The 19,495-nt window shown below is 31.6% G+C and overlaps 2 protein-coding genes across 2 annotated transcripts; one reads left to right on the forward strand and one right to left on the reverse strand.

Annotated features, from left to right (window-relative positions):
* Window positions 1–294: 294 nt before the first annotated feature.
* Window positions 295–19,347, forward strand: MED23 (mediator complex subunit 23). The gene is made up of 22 exons (XM_074119378.1): window positions 295–606; window positions 684–916; window positions 1,090–1,222; window positions 1,324–1,506; window positions 1,611–1,898; window positions 1,971–2,240; window positions 2,733–2,819; window positions 3,016–3,218; window positions 5,453–5,603; window positions 5,708–5,963; window positions 6,616–6,790; window positions 7,606–7,939; window positions 8,014–8,168; window positions 8,328–8,508; window positions 10,497–10,639; window positions 10,726–10,864; window positions 10,946–11,045; window positions 11,214–11,450; window positions 12,310–12,469; window positions 16,925–17,209; window positions 17,294–17,500; window positions 18,925–19,347. Exons 1-22 carry the CDS (start codon window positions 562–564, stop codon window positions 19,160–19,162), a joined length of 4,203 nt encoding a protein of 1,400 aa, XP_073975479.1. The 5' UTR covers window positions 295–561; the 3' UTR covers window positions 19,163–19,347.
* Window positions 13,960–15,657, reverse strand: LOC141449716 (cytidine deaminase-like). Its single transcript, XM_074119389.1, has 2 exons — window positions 15,467–15,657; window positions 13,960–14,332 (listed from the first exon to the last, which is right to left on the reverse strand). The coding sequence occupies exons 1-2, from the start codon at window positions 15,581–15,583 to the stop codon at window positions 14,009–14,011; spliced, it is 441 nt and encodes a 146-aa protein (XP_073975490.1). The 5' UTR covers window positions 15,584–15,657; the 3' UTR covers window positions 13,960–14,008.
* Window positions 19,348–19,495: the final 148 nt, after the last annotated feature.

The raw sequence follows: 19,495 nt of genomic DNA on the forward strand, positions 1-19,495 counted from the left end.
AAAGTTCGTCTATCAGTCCATTAGTTACATGTTTCACCCTGAAGAACTCAGATTCACGAATTATTGTTTACTGTGGGTCTAGGTTCAAATATCTTAATAACGGTTTTTTTTGCCGCGAAGTGTTCGGTATCTGAAGAGGCTAATTCAAACTCCCTCCAGTCACTCTGCTAGTTCAAACTTAACTGGAGGCGCAATATTCAACTCGTTATACTGTGGAGCGCTGCATACGCTTTTCTTTTCTTTTTTCTTTTGTTAGCCATACTATTTTGTTTACGTTACACGGTACTTATACTTAGTCTGAGGAACCCTGCCATAACCTACCTCTAGGTAGAGTTAGAACTCCCGATAGTATTTGTGGATTTTGGATACTGACAGTGAATTATTACTGTAAAATGTAAAGGGAATGCTTCTTCACTAATTTTAGCAACGTGTTTTTCTATACCTAGCTTGGTGATTATGTATAACCTGGAGTAAATACTTTCTCAAGTTTCAATTAACATGTAACTCAATAGTTTTACATTTGGTTTTGCTTAAATTGGTAATTGTGGTAGACTGATCAAAATGAGCACCGAAGTGCAAGTTTCAAATGTCGTTAATGAAATCATGGTGATTTTTTTAAATTGTTTTACGTAATTAAAAAATATATGTTGATATTTGTTACATCAAAAACTTTCTTTTCACAGAAAGTGGAATCTATTGAGGAAGCATTTAGCACGTTCTTAGTACATAAACCGTCCGAAAAAAGAACAGCCTTATTAGAAGAATTAAAAAATGTGTTTAATGGAGTACATTCTGAGCAAGAAATTGGAGTTAAACAATTTCTTGTACTTGCATCAACCATGACTAATCATAGTAGACTACATTGTCTTTTTAAACTTCTGGAAAATTTAGTTACTTCTGGAGTCCTTCCAGCAAGGTTAGAATTATATTCATTCAATAGATCAAAATAGTATACCTTTCAAAATGTAGTCTGTATTGCTTCTTGTCTAAACCTAATTAGCCTTCATTAAATAAACAAAGGAACAATTTTTGTTTCCCACCCTGAATCTGTTCGAGACGCGGTGTTAATGATTGATTTTCATGTTTTAGATTAGTTTGTGAATGCATTTTGTCTAGTGAAAAACTCACTTATCAGTTGGAAAATTTTTGGGTTGAATGTTTCACATTAATTAGAAACATTATAAGCAAAGTCGATTATAAGGGAGTTCGGGAAATCCTAAAGGTTAACCAAATTTACAATATATTTTAAATATTACTTAGGTATTATTATTTTTTTAAGACGCTTGTATTATACTGTACCATAATTTTAACAAATAATTGCAGGGATGTTGCGAAAAGGCTGCTACTCTTCCTGGTCGCCTAAATTCTACTGTTATTCATCAAATGAAGGCTTTGGAGAATGTAATGAATATTATATTTGATAGAAATGCTTGTTTGCTTCCTGCCTATTTCATTGCTAACGAAGTACAGAAAGGGTACCCAGATGGTAGAAACTGGCCCCATTGGGTTCGTATTTTATTATTTTCCATTTTATTTTTTTTAACTATTTATATAAAAATTTAAAGAAATATAAAAATGAGAATTATGTTATTTTGTTTTCTTTATTTCAGAAACTTTCCGAACAGATGTCTTCTTTTGTCGAAAGTTTCCGGCAAACAGCTCAGATGGTATCAATTATTGGTCATGCGTCAATGCTACCAGTTGTAGAACATTCAGGGTATGCTGATCACTTAGTTAATGCCTGGAAACTCGATCCTATTACCTTGAAGTTATCTCTTAAGGGGAATCTTCCGTATGACAAATGCCTATTAGAGCCACAAACCCCTCTTTTGAGATATGTATTAGAACAGCCTTATTCTAGAGAAATGGTTTGTTCAATGTTAGGTTTACAAAAACAGGTAAGTTGCTAATTTAATAATGAGTAAGATTGAGTAGTTTATATTCTCATTTGAAACTATTATAATTTGAAGCACAAACAACGCTGCATTGCCTTAGAAGAGCAATTAGTTGAGCTCATTATGGTTGCAATGGAACGTACGGAAGTAGAGTCTCCAGCGGGTGGTAACGCTGTTGGAGGATCATCATCTGGTAGTAGTTCTAGTGGCCCCCTATCCCCTTCTAATAATGATGATTTAACCAGCACTCACTGGCTTTGGCTACATCTTTCCAGCCAACTCATATATTTTGTTCTTCTTCAATTTGCCAGTTTCCCCAACATTGTGATGGCGTTGCACGATAAGGTGTGTATTTGTGTATATATTTATTTATTTTTATTTTTTGCAAGAAACTCACATTTTTATTAGGTTGTCTATTATTTCTGGTGTGTGGCTTTACCCAAACTAAATATAAATTTATCACTACGTAATCGGTATTGATGGTCATGCTTGATGAGTAACATTCGACTAAGGGAGCAGCGAAACCCTATGCTCTCTCAACCCAGCAGTGCGTTGATCGGAGATTTGATGGAGACAATTATTTAAGGAACCTCATTACAATAATATTACTTAGCAGAATATCACCTAAAAACATTTATTACTAATAGTCAAAGAGATTGGTATTGTCACACAGAAACTCGGGGCATAGTGTCGCTACTAGGAAAATTAGTAGTACTCTATCACCTACTAATAGTGTGATTTTTAACACACCTAGAAAACAAAAAAGCCTATAGGATTATTTATTATATATACCGTGGCAGTTCAAGTAATCTTTTTTAATAAAATCATAATTTTTAGCTATCGGCAAGAGATCTTCGAAAAGGAAGAGATCATTTAATGTGGGTACTTCTGCAGTTTATTTCTGGAAGCATACAGAGAAATCCGGTAGGTCCTTATACCTTTATTGTACGAGGAACAATTATAAACATTAACCTCTTTCAGTAAAGGTTCACTTAAGCCATTACATTGTACTTCCTCTTAAGACTGGACGAGAATAGTGTTTTAATCAAGTTTTTTATGCAGTGTTTGTGAACTAATTAATTGTCACTGTGTACAAATGAATATTTTGTGTTTATTTCAGTTAACAAACTTCCTCCCAGTGTTGAAACTGTATGATTTACTCTACCCAGAAAAGGAACCATTGCCTGTACCAGATTACAACAAGCCGACATGTACTCATCAGATGGCAGTTACCTGTATCTGGATTCACCTTCTTAAAAAGGCCCAATCTGATCATCTTAATTTGCAACGACCAGTACCAAATACTCTAAAAGTACAACATGAGTATGTCTAATTTTGATCTGATTACAATTTTTTTGTTTCTTGTTCTGGACTTAATGAACCTATGTTGGTAAATATTACGTGATGACAAGAAAAATCCCTCATTCATGGACCTATCAATAGAGTAATATTTCACATATAATTTATTTTATTTGAATAGTAATGTTTCGAGGTTGCAGCTTTTCGTTCATTGTAAATTAATATTGTTCACCTGCGTCTTATTTTTTTCAGTTGCTAATTTATTGTTTTCCCTGTCACTCTTGTTTTGTTGGGCTGTTATTCATTAAGAACCAAAATCATTTAATTAAAGATTTTATACATTCGCCTGCTTTTTTGATCATCATGTGTTTGCCAAACAAAATCAAATAATATCGCTTTCTTTATTCGAAGTAGCATTTATATTTGTATTTCTAGCCATTTTCGGATTTTCATCGATCATTAGAGGCCGATTAATCAGTTTGATGTAGAGAATTTGAATTCGAGTAAGTTTCCGACACTCGTTATAGATCACACAGCACTGCGGACATAACTACATTTTCAAAACCAAATTAGGGAAAGATTGCTCCCACTGTGTTCATAATTGCCCCTATTCGTCGTACTTAAATATACAGTCCTGTGAAAAAGTATAAACTCAAGATGAAAAAAGCTTTTCTAACTGTTTTTAAGCTTCTATTCTGAATTTATTTAACAAAATATAATACTTTGAAATATAGTTTGCATGATTTGTGACAATTTTATTTTTAGTCAGAATACATTGCCTGGATTAGCCAGAAAATGTAACAAAATAGTAAAAACAGATGTGAAAAATTATAAACTCAAAATGTTTTAAGTGAGAATACCTTTTAAAAATTTGATCTTTCCCCACGTTTTTCAATTACCTCCAACAGCCTTCTGGGAACACTTGTTACTAACTTTATAAAAATGTCCTCTGGGATGTTTTCCCAAGCTTTTGTGATTCTTTCTTTGAGTTATTTGACATTTTGGATCTCTGGCTTCTGAAAGCCATAGACCTCCCTTGCCATGAGCCCCCACAAATTTTCAATAGGGTTAAGGTCTAGACTAACAGCCGACCAATTAAAAATATTGGGCCCGAAATCCTCAAACCACTGTTTTGTGGACCTAAGTTTTTGAGCTGCAGTTTTCTTGTAATTTTACGATATTTTAAATACCTGGTTTAAGCTATCCACTTCCGTATCACACCCTAGGTTGAATCCTTCACAATTTGAGCAGAAGAAGCACCAGTTTTTGAAATTTCTCTTAAAACGGCGCGTTTCACATAACTGGAAAATCTTGGAGGCCTTCCAGTTCTTTTATTTTTTCCATAATTTTCTTGGCCTAACTTTAACAAGTTTTTAATCACACCTTGGGAGCGGTTTAGATCACTAGCGATTTGCCTTTGTGCCATGCCGACTCTTTTTAAGTCGATTATTCTTTGTTGTTCAGTTTCACATAATTGAATCCCGCCCGGCATATTTTAAATTAAGAAAATCAACACGAATACTTACTCATTTATATAAAAAGGTGAACTGATTTGATATTCTTTCAAAAACATAAAATTAAGTTAAAAATAACCTTGATCAAAACATTGAGTTTATATTTATTCACAGCTTCAGCGTACATAAGATATGTTTTCATGATACGGTTTTCTTATTGTTAGATTATCAACTAGAATAATTACCTTTGAGTGCTTTCTGACATAGTATTAATATGAAATACTTTTTAAATAATAGTATTGTTGTACAGATTTAAAAATATTTCAATTTTATCTAGTGAGTTTATACTTTTTCACAGGACGTATATTGTTTTACTTAATCTTTATTTTTTAATTTTTCTTTCGCAAAATTATAATAATAATATGTATAATAATTTCTATCATTATTATTATTATTATTTTTTTTTTATTTTTTTATTTTTTGGCGCATCAACAGCTGAGGTTATTAGCGCCCGGAGCTTTTTCCAGTGCACTGCCGGCCTCTGGACAGTGTTCTCTCGTTACAGACAACATTGTCCATCACCGGACAGTGAGCTGTAAGAAGCTCCTAGGAAGAGAAAATCTAAGGGTCAGCTGCTGGATTCGAACCCGGGACCTCCGCGTGGGAGTCCAGTATGCTAATCTCATAGCTAATCCCTTCCCTTATTATTATTATTATTCACATTTCTAACTTACCTTTTCTATGATTTTTGTTTAAAATTATTTTGATGATTTAATTGTGGACTTAATTAAGTTGGATTTACAGATTTCTGCAACACCTAGTTGTAAATAATTCTAATTTATGTATGGGAAGTGATTATCGTATTGCTCTTTTATGCAATGCTTATTCTACCAATCAAGAATATTTTTCAAGACCTATGGCGGCATTAGTTGATACTATTCTAGGCGCGCAGAAAGTTAGTGAAATCAATTTATTTATACTTAAAACCATAAATGTGATTATAAATATTCCATGAAATGATTTATTACAGAGAAGTCAGCTAAATGTAATACTTTACAGGGTCCTACAGCACAGGCTCCTGTTCAATCAATGAGTATGTCAGTAGCTTCTGGTCCTACTACACCGTTATCGATGTCAATATTGGATTCTTTGACAGTTCACGCTAAAATGAGTCTTATCCATAGCATAGTAACTCATGTCATTAAACTAGCTCAGTCAAAGTCAAATATGCCCCTGGCTCCTGCACTTGTAGAAACTTATAGTAGACTTCTTGTTTACACAGAAATAGAATCATTAGGAATCAAAGGTTTTATAAGTGAGTATCCTTGAATAGCTAATTATAAAATCTATGTAAGAAAGCATTTAGAGAACAATAAAAAAAAATGGCTCTTTCTTCATCTTTTTAGTATTAGCAAAAAAAAGTCTTTTCAGGTGGGCTTTACGTTCAATTACCATTCAGGTGAGGTGAAAAGAAGCGTAAGCAAACTTACTTTAACAATTAATTAAAGCGTGAGACCCAAATGGGAGTCGAATCCAGTATCATTCCATAGTTTTCAGCTGTTTTGTCGCCTTACATCAAGGTTCCGAAATGTTCATGTACTCCAAACCTATTGAACTGGTTTGAGAAATAGAATGAGTATGAGACTCACATATTTAAAGGCCATTTATTTTGTGTGGGACCATAGACTAAATAGACTCTTAAGTGGTCACTGAATCATGAATTGTCAGTATTACCTTGAGACACAAACCTCAAATTTCCTAGCAACCTCTAGAGGTCGCGTTGGTGGTTAGTGATGTCTATACTGTTCAGACGTCTATGGCCATATATATTAAATGCATATTAAGTTAAAAACAAAGTTTAAAAGCTCATATTAAGACTTCTAATAGTATTTAAAGTAATAAAGCTCTTAGACAACCTTTTTTTTTAATTTAATTTTGGTAACTTAATTGTTTTTACTTTTCATCAGGTCAGTTACTTCCAACTGTGTTTAAATATCATGCCTGGGGCATCCTTTACACATTGTTGGAAATGTTTAATTATAGAATCCATCATATTCAGCCCCATTATCGTGTACAGTTATTATCACATCTTCACAGTCTAGCAGCAGTGCCTCAGACTAATCAGACACAATTACATCTATGGTAAGAAATAGTAATGTCATTCTAATTAAAATACATGTATTTTAGAATATATCTAGTGGGAGCGCACTTCTATGTTCGTTTTCAAATTATTCAAAGATTTTCAAGAAAACTTTTTTTTTAATTTCACCAGTCTTCTGTTTGTTCAGTTTATTTCAGATGAATAAATTTAACTCCTGCTAATATTTTTTATATTCCATTTCAATATAGTTGTACAATTGTAACTTTTTTCGAGAAAAATTATCTTAAGAGAAGTCGCGGCTGTAGATTCCCTCCAACGTTTATAATAAATATTATTTGTTGAAGTGTAGTTCGTTTAGTTCATTCTATTCTCTTCTTGACTAGAGCGTTATTTTAACTTAAATACGGTTCCGTTATATAAATAGTATAGACAATATATAGTTGAAGAAAATTTGTCAACTGGTTTGGATAAGAGCACTAAGTGAAAGTCATGAATGTTAACTAGATTTTTTCTAATGATGGAAGCATTTTTTGTATTCAATTAATAAACCTTTATTTATTTAATTATAAACCTTAATTAAATGTAAAATACAAAAAAAATAAACAAAAAATGTAAAATAATTTTTTGTATTGGTGAAATAATATTAAATGTTTTTACTTTGAATTAAAAGAAGTGTTCTTGCTTTATAAACTAAAATGTTTTCTTTTTTTATGTTACATCATTTTCACAATTTACAATCTTTGTTTTTTTTTTTTGTTTTTTTTTTAAAGCAACCTTATAGGGCAATCCTAAACGAAGTCTAATGAGAAAATGTTTATTATTCAAATTTCGTAATGTAAATTAATTCTTATTTCAGTGTAGAAAGCACAGCACTACGTCTAATTACTGGCCTGGGCTCTGGAGAAGTGCAGCCACAGCTGTCTAGATTTCTTTCAGAACCAAAAACTCTAGTTTCAGCCGAATCTGAGGAGCTTAATAGGGCACTTGTACTAACGCTAGCTCGTTCAATGCATGTTACTGGAACTGGCACAGATTCAGCTTCAGGAGCATGGTGTAAGGAATTATTAAACACAATCATGCAAAATACGCCGCATTCATGGGCTCAACATACTCTTCAGTTCTTTCCCCCAGTTCTTAATGATTTCTTCCAACAAAATTCAGTTCCTAAAGAAAATAAACAACAGTTAAAAGTAATTAAAATAATATTGCTAATTTGTTATAATGTTGTGTTTGTTTGATGTACATTTTATGTTTACTTATTTAGAAAGCCGTGGAAGAAGAATATAGAAATTGGGCCTCAATGAATAATGAGAATGATATTATAGCTCATTTTTCAGTTCCGGGTACACCACCTCTGTTTCTGTGCTTGCTGTGGAAAATGATATTAGAGACTGATAGAATAAGTCCAATTGCATACAAGTAAAGTATTCTTTATTTTAATTGCTACAGATTTCAATAGTGTTGCCAAATTGTTGGTCATAAAAATGTAGAAATGACTGTATTATGCTTCTATAAAAAAAAAAATTCAGGAATTTGTTTATGTCTAGTAACATTAACACAACATAATGTATGTTACAGGATTTTGGAAAGGATAGGCGCTAGAGCATTATCTGCTCACCTAAGAAAATTTTGTGATTATGTGATATTTCAGTTTACAATATCGGAGGAAAGCCAACATGTAAAAAAGTGTGCTGATGCTATTAGCAATATGATTTGGAAATACAGTATTGTAACAATTGATCGTTTGATTTTATGTATGGTTAGTTAATTATGTTCAATTAAGTTCTAGATTCTGTTCAAATAGAGAGAGGCAAAGGCATTATACGAGTACATTTCGAGTCATTCTTATCCCTGCATGATCATCCTCCCGTTCACAAACTCTTTTAACTTCTCTTTCTGACTTTGCAAAATGACTGAAGTAATATTGGCACCCGTACTTCCTGGGAAACCAGAGAAGGATAATTATCACCTCATCTTTCCTTGCTTATGTTTACTGCATGAATTGCATTTATTTATGGGAAGCACTGCATGTAGTTATAGTTCTAAATAAACTAGTAAAAACTACTTGGCCCGATTAGGTGGGCAATGTCTTGTTGTTTGGCTGAGATCCTTTCCCTCCTAGGGAATTTTAATGGCTTGATTTAAAACACAGATTCCAAATAACATCCCAAACTAACTTTTCCAATTATAAGATACATTTATAAATGAAAATAAAGCATTCCAAGGATTATAACTGAAACTGTTTGAGAAAATTCAGCACCTGCCTATTCTGTCTTGCCCTTTTTGTTAACCATTTTCGTTCAAATTTTGAATCTAAAAATCTTTTAATGAGGTAGTTTAACAAAAGTCTGAGCGTCTTTTTCTCTAAATCCTCTACCTTTTTGGACTACTCACCATAGCTTCTTATTAAGTATCCTTTTTATGTACAACTTTATGCTTTTATCAGCTTAGAACAAGATTTGTTTATTTAAAAAATATATGGACCTATATTTCCACGCTCTTATGAATCCTCTCATCTGGTTTGGCCAGTATCGTTAATAATGAATGTTTCCATTTCTTCAAAAAGCGTTTTTTTTTATTCTTTATAAATCTGTTATGAATTTAGGGAACTGTTCATCAAGATTAGACATCGTTGCATACATTAAAAAAGGAAGATTAAGTTGGTTAGGACATGTGGAGAGGATGGTGGACAACCGCATCCCTAAACGCCTTTTATATAGAAGGCCCGGAGGCGTCAGAATAAGAGGTAGGCCAAGAATGCGATGGCTTGATGACGTCGAGGGAGATTTGAGAAAGGCGGGTGTGCGAAGGTGGAGACTGAAGGCTCTTGATAGACCTCAGTGGAGAGCCTTGGTTGAGGAGGCCCTGGTCCTTTTAGGACTGTAGCGCCGAAGAGGAAGGAAGTTCATCAAGATTGAGATATATTTCAATCTTAATTCCGACCATCCTAGAAACTTTTTGATACAAATCTGATTCTAGTATTCTTCACTTCGTTCATAGAAAATTCTAGGACATTTTTCACAGTAGTTTTTCTCCCCTATTCCTGAAGTAGTGGTTATCATTTGTGGAGTTACCATCTTCGAGAAAAAAATTGTTAATTATAGTTTTCGCCGTTTCTTTAAAGTCTGAGGTGTGAAGTTCGTCCTTTTTTTTCTTGATGATGGAAATAATAAGTTTATCTTTCACTTTACCTGCGGTTAGTTTGTCTTCTAGATTCCAAGGATTCTGCCTTTCAAGAATAATGTATCTGAATATTTCTTTTTGCATCAGAAATATTTGCCCTTGACCGCATCATCATCTAATTGCTGCTTCTTCACTTTTTGATGGCCAATCCTTTTTCTCAAAATTTCTTATATTTTCTCTGACAATTCTTCGTTTCACCAGTTCACTTGCTGGTTCCAAGCTTCTCCTCATTTCCTTTAAATTATAAAAGTTTATTGCTGCTTTTCTTTACATTTTAGGTTTTGCTGCAAACTTTACAATTGGATGTAATATTTAGTTTTTCAGAAAGTATGTCTAGAACTTTAACAGTGTAGTTAAAGTCATTTGAGTAATCAAATAGATTTATTTATTTATATATGAATAAATATAAATTCCCAATTAGTATCCTAAAATGAGTGTAATGTAAATTTTTAATCATCAGAAGTAGTTCCTTAATCCATATTTTATATTTGGTTGTGTTTAAATGAGTTTTTTTTATTTATCCTAATTTCGATGTAATAACTTCGATTTTTAATTCAAATTTAGGCTTTACGCATGCAGGAAGGCAATGAAGCCCAAATTTGTTTTTTTATAATACAGCTTTTATTATTCAAAACAACGGAGTTTAGAAAAAGAGTTAATGAATTTGTACAGGAAAATTCACCACAACATTGGAAACAGTCCAATTGGTTAGTTTTTAAAATGAAAAATTGAGATAATAAACTTTAAATATCTCTCATATCGAAAAATGTGTGTTGAATTGTTCTTTTTTTAGGCATGAAAAACACTTAGCATTCCATAGAAAATATCCTGAAAAATTTTCACCTGAAGGTATTTTGGAACAAGCTCCTGGCTCATCATCACTCCAATCATTGCCAGTGTATTTTGGCAATGTTTGTTTACGCTTTTTACCAGTAAGTACTTATTACCTTCAATATATTATTGACATAGTAAAGTTTTTTATTCTCTCAGTAAATTTATTATCATGCTTTTAGGTGTTTGACATAGTAATTCATAGGTTTTTGGAACTTCCTCCAGTCACTAAAACTTTGGAAACACTTTTAGAACATTTAGGTTGTTTATACAAGTTTCATGGTATGTTTTATTTCAAATATAATTAGAATTAGTTTTAGAATATTACTTTATTTCTAATTAGTACTGTAATTTTATTTTATCTAATTTAGTAATAATTTAATTTAAAATCCAACTTGATGTTTTATAATCAAATATTGAATTTTACAAATTTTTGGTTTTGATGTTTAGATCGCCCTGTAACTTACCTTTACAATACATTGCACTATTATGAAAAGAAACTGCGAGATCGTCCTTTGTTAAAGCGGAAACTAGTGTCAGCTGTTTTGGGTACAATGCTCGACAAAACGAGAGGTTGGAATTTATCAGATGCGTACATCTCATATATGCAACAACAACCAGAAGGTGGTTTATTATGGACGCCTGAATTAGACTATTATGTCAAGTTAATTAGACGTATAGTAGAAAGTATCCTTTACTAATTATTCTAACGAATCAAATGATTTGATACGTAGGGTTTTTTTTTTTTTAAATTTATTTATTAATTTAAATTTGTTCTCACTTTCTTCCCATCCTTCTGAACTTTAAGGGCTCTGATCTTTAAGGGTGCTTTGAACATTGTTCGCCGCTGACCAATGATTTGACAAATTATTGAAGATATAAAAAATATTAAGCCCATCATCATGAATCAGCATCAATATCAATTCCCAAAGTCCAGTATTCCCCAAGTATGGCAACGTCCCTCTCGCTATCTATTCTATTTGAAATGTTGCGATAAATTTTTCTTATAAACTAGAATAATCAAATATTTTTACAGTAAATTTAGAAGTTTTATCTTTTATACAAAAATTTTAAAGTTGGAGATTAATACACTAAATTTTAAAAATTAATTAACAGGTTTCGTGAATTTCAAATTAACTTTTTTATTTAGTGATCTCCATATTTGCTTTATTGGACTCTAACATGTAATGCACTTAATTGACATTCCTGTATTTATTGTCTTAGTAAAACCATTAGAAAAGGGAATAGTTCAGTGGTGGAACTGCACTGGACTCAGAGAAGAGCTGCACTGATGGTCTTGGGTTTGAGTCACATTGGCTACTTGTAGATTCACGATTCGTAGGATCCTCTTTCAAATCTCACGGTCTGGTGATGGGTGTGCTTTCTATAACGAGATAAATTATTTGGGTCCAGTGCTCTGAGAAAGTCCACGAGCTCAGTTAAAATAAAAGAACTACTCGGAAATTAATCTTAATGCGTTATTTATAGAATTAAAGATTTGTCATTCATACAAAAAAGTATGTTTTCCTTAGCTAAATTAATGCAGCCATGTCAAGTAGTGCTCAGTACCCAACGACCAATTGGAGGTTCAATGAATTCCCAAATCCTGCTGCACATGCATTGTATGTTACATGTGTGGAATTAATGGCAGTACCAGTTTTGCCTAATGTTGTTGCGAATAGTTTATTAGATGTTATTACTAAAGGGTAAGTATAAAAAAATATAAAAATTAAATTTAGATAAATGTATGATTTTTTCAATTTAATAGTAATTTTAAATTATTAATCGTTTTTATTTATCAATTATATTACTGCTTTTATGCTTCTTACTTGAAAATACTTGACTGTATTGCATATATTGCTCTTTCAATGGCCTAAGAAGTTTCATAGATTGTCCATTTCCGCGCAAGAATCGAGATCTTTTTCATTTAATTAGTTTCATTAATGTATCTGAGATCTGTTATCCAGTTTGAGGTAATCATTTTCACTGCTGACTGAACCCAAATAACTGCCTTTTAAAAAAATAACTTGTCTTCTGTGTGTCCCGTATGTATTGCGTCGAATGAGAATCTTGCTTCCCAGCATTTAGGCTTCCATAAAAAAACATTTGTTTTAAAATTTAATTTTTACTAACTTGAGTAATCGCTTTTCTTATTAAGAAGTATTGTGCAGCAAGCTTAAATTCACAGTTGGAGAGGAAGCAACGGCAATTACTATGTTACTTTATTATTATTATTATATTTCCGGCGCATCTACAGCTTAGTCATTAGCGCCGTATTATTAATATTATTATTATTTTTTTTTTTTTTAGCGCATCAATAGCTGAGGTTATTAGCGCTCGGAGCTTTTTTCAGTGCACTGCCGGCCTCCGGACATTGTTCTCTCGTTACAGACAACACTGTCCATCACCGGACAGTGAGCTGTAAGAAGCTCCTAGGAAGAGAAAATCTAAGGGTTAGCAGCTGGATTCGAACCCGGGATCTCCGCGTGGGAATCGAGTACGCTAACCACATAGCTAATCCCTCCCCTTATTATTATTATTCTTTTTATTCTTCTTCTTATTATTATTTTTATTATTATTACTACTATTATTAATTATTATTCATTATTATTTAAATCGTAGAATTAAAAATTGAAACAGAAGAGTTTGAAAAAGGAAAAGGCAAAGTGTTAACGTCAATGTTATCATTTTGAACGGAATTCATTTAGTAAAACTGCTCCTGAACTAATTACTATTTTGAGTATATTGGAATTTAGAGATTATTTTATACGTCTATATTTTTCTTACTTTTTAGCTTTTCTTTTATTATTGACTTGTAAACTCCCAGTTAAAAATTATTTAACTCATCAACATAGTTAATCTAGAAATCAACTTGGTTTATTTCTGACTGTCGTTTACTTACAAATTACTGTTATGCAATATATCATTTCTTAAATCATTGCTGAAGATGTAAAGCGTTTTTTTTTTTTATTAATCATTGAACTTAAGTTGTTGAGACAGTAGCTTCAGCAGTACAGAAAGAGGCATTGTTCAATAAATTGGCTAATTTACTTCTTTAGCTAGCATAAACGAATATTTGCTTAGATTCCAATCCTCCTACTATTTTCTTCAAGCATGATGTAAATAGTAATGGCGGCAACGCATTTAACCAATTGCACTTTTCGTTTGATAAGAAGGTAGAACTATAAGTAAAATGTCTGTTTTGAAATAAATATTTATTTATTTCATTTCAACTACCAGATAATTTATTGTGGAAAACCGTACGGTAACAATTGCTTTATTGAAGTAACCAATACTTTGTCCAATTTTGGGGTAGTCAGATAAACTGCAACATCACCCCCTTTAGGACAGAATTCGTTTATTACTTGCCTACATATACCACAGGGAGAAACAACATGAGGTGACTCCACTTCAGCACTGACAGCTACCTTAGAAAGTTGCTGATTTCCACAGCTTACAGCCTTTACAATTGCTGTTCTTTCTGCACAAATTGTTGGTCCATAGGCTGCATTTTCCACATTACATCCAGTATACTGTTGCCCATTTGTTGTTTCTATTACAGCTCCCACCTGTGCAGTAAGCAGTATTGAATTATACTGCGTATATGATATTTCATTTAAAACTAATGTGATAGCTTCGCTGTAACTTCTACATCTAACTCAGAATAGAGTACACCGGACTTAATTGTAATTGCGTGTCACGTTTATACCAGTAATTTTATACTTTTTTAACATGTTAAAATAAACAAAGACAGATTTCCAAAACTTCTGGAAAAAAATTGCCTTATTACTTTCAGTTTTCGGCCCCAGTCTGACTTCCTGATTTAAAAAGTTATTAATAAATAAATTCATTGAAAACAAAAATTATATATTGATGTGAGAATATTCAAATAATGTAGACTTGAAAAAATCTGGTTTGAACCCCCACGATTTTCTCTTACCACAGCTTACGTAATTAAATTATCTTTTAATTACCATTTGCCCTAAAAAGTAACTTTAAAGGTACTTTTGGAGAAAAAAAATCGCTAAAAAGTACAAAAATCATTCTTATTAATGAAACTGCTGGTCAGCCAATTTCCTTCAAAACATTGAAGTCGCCCTTTAGAGGAAATCCCAACTAATTCACTCGCTCGGAAGTGCTCTTGATCCACAATGATTAAACTAAAAGTATAGGTCAACTTGTGGCAATAAGCATAATAAGTTTAAATAAAACCTTAGGTTTTGATAATCTCAACAAAATGAAAATCGATTTAGTGAATTGGCTCTTCAGGTTGGCAGATTCCATCCAAAATTTCATTGTCAGAAGCGATGGTAGCCACCTTTTTTGTGCAATAAATTAAACCATCTGGGATTATTCGTTTTTAATTTATGCTGATAACTAACGTAGGCCAATTTGCAAATTGGACTCAAAGGGTCTATAAAGAAAAAGATAGAAATCAGTTATATTATGGATTATATTTTTTTGAAAGTTAATTACTCAATTCAGTTATGACAGATAGGAAGGAAGATGTATTTTCGAAACAATATTTATTAATTATAAGTCGCCTAGAATTTGATGGGCTAAAAAAAAAGTGCCGAATATAATTTACGATGACGGGTAGGTAGATTCCTTCTTAAGTAATAAGAATTAAATATGAGTGAAACGTTCAGAATTAGAAGAATGTAAAAATATTTCCAAATTACATTTAAAAAAAATTAATATACCTTTAATTTACTGTATGGACAGTATGCAAACTCCATCATCCTCACACTTTCATTCACTAGATGTTGAATATCTTTATCCACTTCATTGTATGCTATAAAACTAAATTCGTTGTTCATGTTGATTTCAACAATGTTTAGTCAACGAGCCTTAAGTGGACAATGAAATACTAGCAACTTTCACTACTGATGTTTTATATCTCAAGGGTAGGAGATAATATGCTGAACGTATTTGTTATCTCACGTATTTGTTTTTTGTTTTTTACTGACTAGTAATGAGAGAATGAGGCACTTGTCTTAATAAAAATTAGTTTTAATTAAATTAGACAAACTTCGCCAAGAAAAGAGTTAAAATGAAATCTTTGATATTTGATTTATTCCTAGGTTTTTTCATAATTCAACATTTTGGGTGTTCTTAGTTTTATAAAAAATAATAAATAAAAATAAAGATAAACAATTCTGATGTCTGTATTAAGTTCACCAAAAATGTTCGTAGCAAAAATATAGTTGATAACTTATAAACTACATAATAAAATTATTCATAAATTTATTTAATTTGTTTTTATTTTACTTAAGTAATATGGAATTTTGTAAAGAAATAGCGAATTTACATACTTTATTTTACCTTATGAAGCGGTGAGATTAAAAAGGAAAACATTCCGACTGACCTAATTTTTGGGGAACAGAAAAAAACTTTATAGCAAGCAAACTCTATAGCTTTAAGGCTAAAATGAAAAGTGGCAAATTTGTCATTATAACTATGGTAACAGTACTGTACAAGTGATTTTGGGTTGTATTCAATAGTTTTACCCTGAGAGGCAAATAAAACTGTTGGAATGATTTTATAAAAAAGTGGAGTGTTTTCCTTTTTAATCTCACCGCTTCTTATGTATATTCATATATATACATATTTTTTTTTTACTGCAGTTGGTCGTTAAAACTAAACTTATTTGTGGATCTTAATCCACTTTTTCGAAAAATAGTTTTTAAAAAAACGGTTATTTTATTTTATTTTTTTTTTTTCATTTGATCAAACATAAAATAAAACACCAAATATATTCAAACTATTCCAAGAAGAATGCCAATGGAAATGAACTTTCTCTATCAGCTTTTTTATATATTTTTTTAACTTCTCTTTATTAAGGGGAGTCAGGCTAATTATTCGTATAAAAGTTATTGATCTTCATTTATGGATTGTATCTAACTTTAGAGAAAATTACATGAGCCACTGAAGAAAAAATACAAAAAGTAAAAATCCATTGAAATGTTCTTGAAACTCAAATTTCAGCAACAAATACAACCAATATAGTATAAAACCTAAATATTTTATTATTTCTTTTTTTTTTTTTTTGTGAAAATAAAGTTAGTAGGGTAACAAGCCGAATTAAATTATATTTATAATTTATACATATTATATTAATTATATTAATTATTATTTTAATAAACAAGGTTTTTTCGTAGGTACACTGTAATTCCTTCCGCACAGATTCAGCTGTGGATCAATTCAGTTGGACTTGTGATGGCTGCTCTACCAGATTCTTTTTGGACAGTACTACAAGAACGGCTGGTAGATGTTCTATCTTGCCCAAAATTGACAAATTGGCCATACAGAAATTCTCCATTTCAGCTATTTAACTTTTCTACTACTCACAATTCTTTGTTAGACAATAAGTTTTCTTATACTTTAGCATTAGCTCATGCTATATGGTATCATGCAGGAGTTGGACATTTAGCAACCTTACCTCAGTTAGTTTTCCATCTTTGATTTCGCTAATTTATTTCAATATAACATTTTTAGTGTTTATCTAAATGTATTAATTTTTTTAACAGATTCGTTAAAGAAAAACTATCGCCCCTCATAAAGACAGAAGAACAGCTACTTTTTCTTTGCCACTTAATTGGGCCGTTTTTACATAGATTTAATACAGATCGGCCAAAAGGAGTGTATGAATTGACAATTGAATTATATAGGTGTTTAGAACAAGTGGATAAGGAAGTTACGCAAATGAACTATATGGATCCTATTTGTGATTTATTGTATCCTTTATTATTTAGAAATATGCAGAATATAATTTATTTTTTATTTATTATTAGTGTCATCCATTAAAGGATGGGACTGGAGATTGTTAGCCAAAATTTCCGTTAATTTTCAAAATAGTTTGAAAATAAATATAGATTTATTTCTAATTCCACAATTATAATAATATTTTAATTTTAAAAACACAAAGATGAGATTCAGAATTAGCGAGTATTTTTAAAAATTAATTAAATTAATTTTTGATTAGTTTTCCTCTTTATATTATGTACTAAGTATTAGTTTTACCTCTATTAGTAAATACTGCCTCTGGCTATTAGTAAATAAAGATTTTATCGTGCGAAACAGTTCCCTATTTACTCTATGAGCAATTAGGAGCTGTCTAATCCCGGTGGAGGCGAGAACAGTGTCTTAACGTATCGTCCATCCAACAAACGTTTGTTGTTCATAGTTTTGGAAATGTTCTGGCCTACACTGCTTATATGCCTTGTTTGCATCGTGTGTGTGACATGTGTAAAATTCTAAAGATTTTTTTCATCTTCGATTTTCTTCATTCTGGCTCTGTTTTTTTCATAATTTAAGTTGGAACTCATTATGATTTTAAAATTGTATAATTCATCTTAACTGATTAAACTTAATCGAAATGAGCACCATTAGCGTAGACATCAATGCCAATCAGTAAAAAAGATCGTATCACTGTAAAAATTAGATCTTTGGGTTACAAGTAATTCGAAAAATGTCGGTTTTGAATTCTCGTAAGACAGTTATCAAATTACTTGAAAAGGTGATATTGAGTTGGTAGAAGGTTTGGAGAGGTGGGTGAGGAAGAACGTCGACCCAATTTCTGGACAGCGTTTTGTAAAACATGTGGGCAACTGTAGGATTGTGCCCAATAATCTTGGTACCATAACGTTTTTCTGCACTTTTTGAATAATATCTACGGGATATAAGACTATACCGTAACTTTTATGTTTTTTGACTTTTGGGGAGGGTTTGTTGCTTAGACTCAGCTTTGATGTTTATTCTGTAGAGCATTTTCTATTATCTTATAGGATCCTCTTTTCTTCACAAATCAGTTTTTCCAAAAAATTGATTGTTCTTGTTAAGGCAAAGCACTGAAGTACAACGTGACAATTTTTGACGAACATCCAATCATGAGGCATTCTCTTAATACGATTTAAACCATTTATAACATCCATGTGATTTCTTGATCCCCAATCGTTTGAGATAGATCAGACAAAAAGTCTCAACCAAACATTGCCAACGGTTTTCACCAGTATTATTAGTGCCCAGACTTCATTGTTTTGCATACATTTTTGGTATCTTCTTCTTTATATATGTTATGTCTTTATCTCGACAGATAAAAGCTTCATTTCGGAGATTTCTTTTTTTACGTTTATCTATTTTCCTTAGCAAAGAGCCTCAGATATCATATAAAATATATGTTTGTAGGTGACACAATGAAAAATGATGCAGAAATTTTCATTAGAAAATTGAGACCTTCTCTTCAAATTAGATTGCGATTTATTGCACATATTAATATTGAGGAGATAACTGAATCCAAGGAGCAACAACAGCAACCTCCAGTTGCTGTTACTGCTTCTACTTCTGCAGTAACAACTGCAGCACCAGTATTCAAGCCTGTAGATAATACTACCTCATAAGTAGAAATTTTATCTGCAGTTATTTCTTATTTTAATTATAATTGAGTTATTTGTTCTGTATCATAATGAAATTATTGTGTATATTTACTATAAATTTCACTTCCATATATTTTTTGCCAATGAAGTTTTTTTATAAATGTAAGACTTAAGAAGTAGTAAAAATATATCTTATAATTTTTTCTAAAGTAATTTTTGATGACCTCAGCTCAAGTAGCTTTCCATAAGCATAATATTTAAGAACAGCATATATCTTCAACCATATTGCTCATTTTAGGATTGAAAATTGTTCTAATTTAGTGAGCAACGAAAGATATAGCAGGTTTTACTTGCTGG

Source organism: Rhodnius prolixus, unplaced genomic scaffold, assembly GCF_049639745.1.
Source record: "Rhodnius prolixus isolate KJV_2025 unplaced genomic scaffold, Rpr scaffold_2, whole genome shotgun sequence".
NCBI classification, from domain to species: domain Eukaryota; kingdom Metazoa; phylum Arthropoda; class Insecta; order Hemiptera; family Reduviidae; genus Rhodnius; species Rhodnius prolixus.

Bases quoted from the DNA above. Each gene is read 5' to 3' on its own strand.
- MED23 (XM_074119378.1), top strand. From the start codon at position 562: ATGAGCACCGAAGTGCAAGTTTCAAATGTCGTTAATGAAATCATG. The intron at 7,940-8,013 runs GTAATTAAAATA...TTACTTATTTAG, and splicing joins AAAATAAACAACAGTTAAAA to AAAGCCGTGGAAGAAGAATA. The intron at 8,169-8,327 runs GTAAAGTATTCT...TGTATGTTACAG, and splicing joins ATAAGTCCAATTGCATACAA to GATTTTGGAAAGGATAGGCG.
- LOC141449716 (XM_074119389.1), bottom strand. From the start codon at position 15,583: ATGAACAACGAATTTAGTTTTATAGCATACAATGAAGTGGATAAAGAT. The intron at 14,333-15,466 runs GTATATTAATTT...CTTACTGCACAG, and splicing joins GTCCATACAGTAAATTAAAG to GTGGGAGCTGTAATAGAAAC.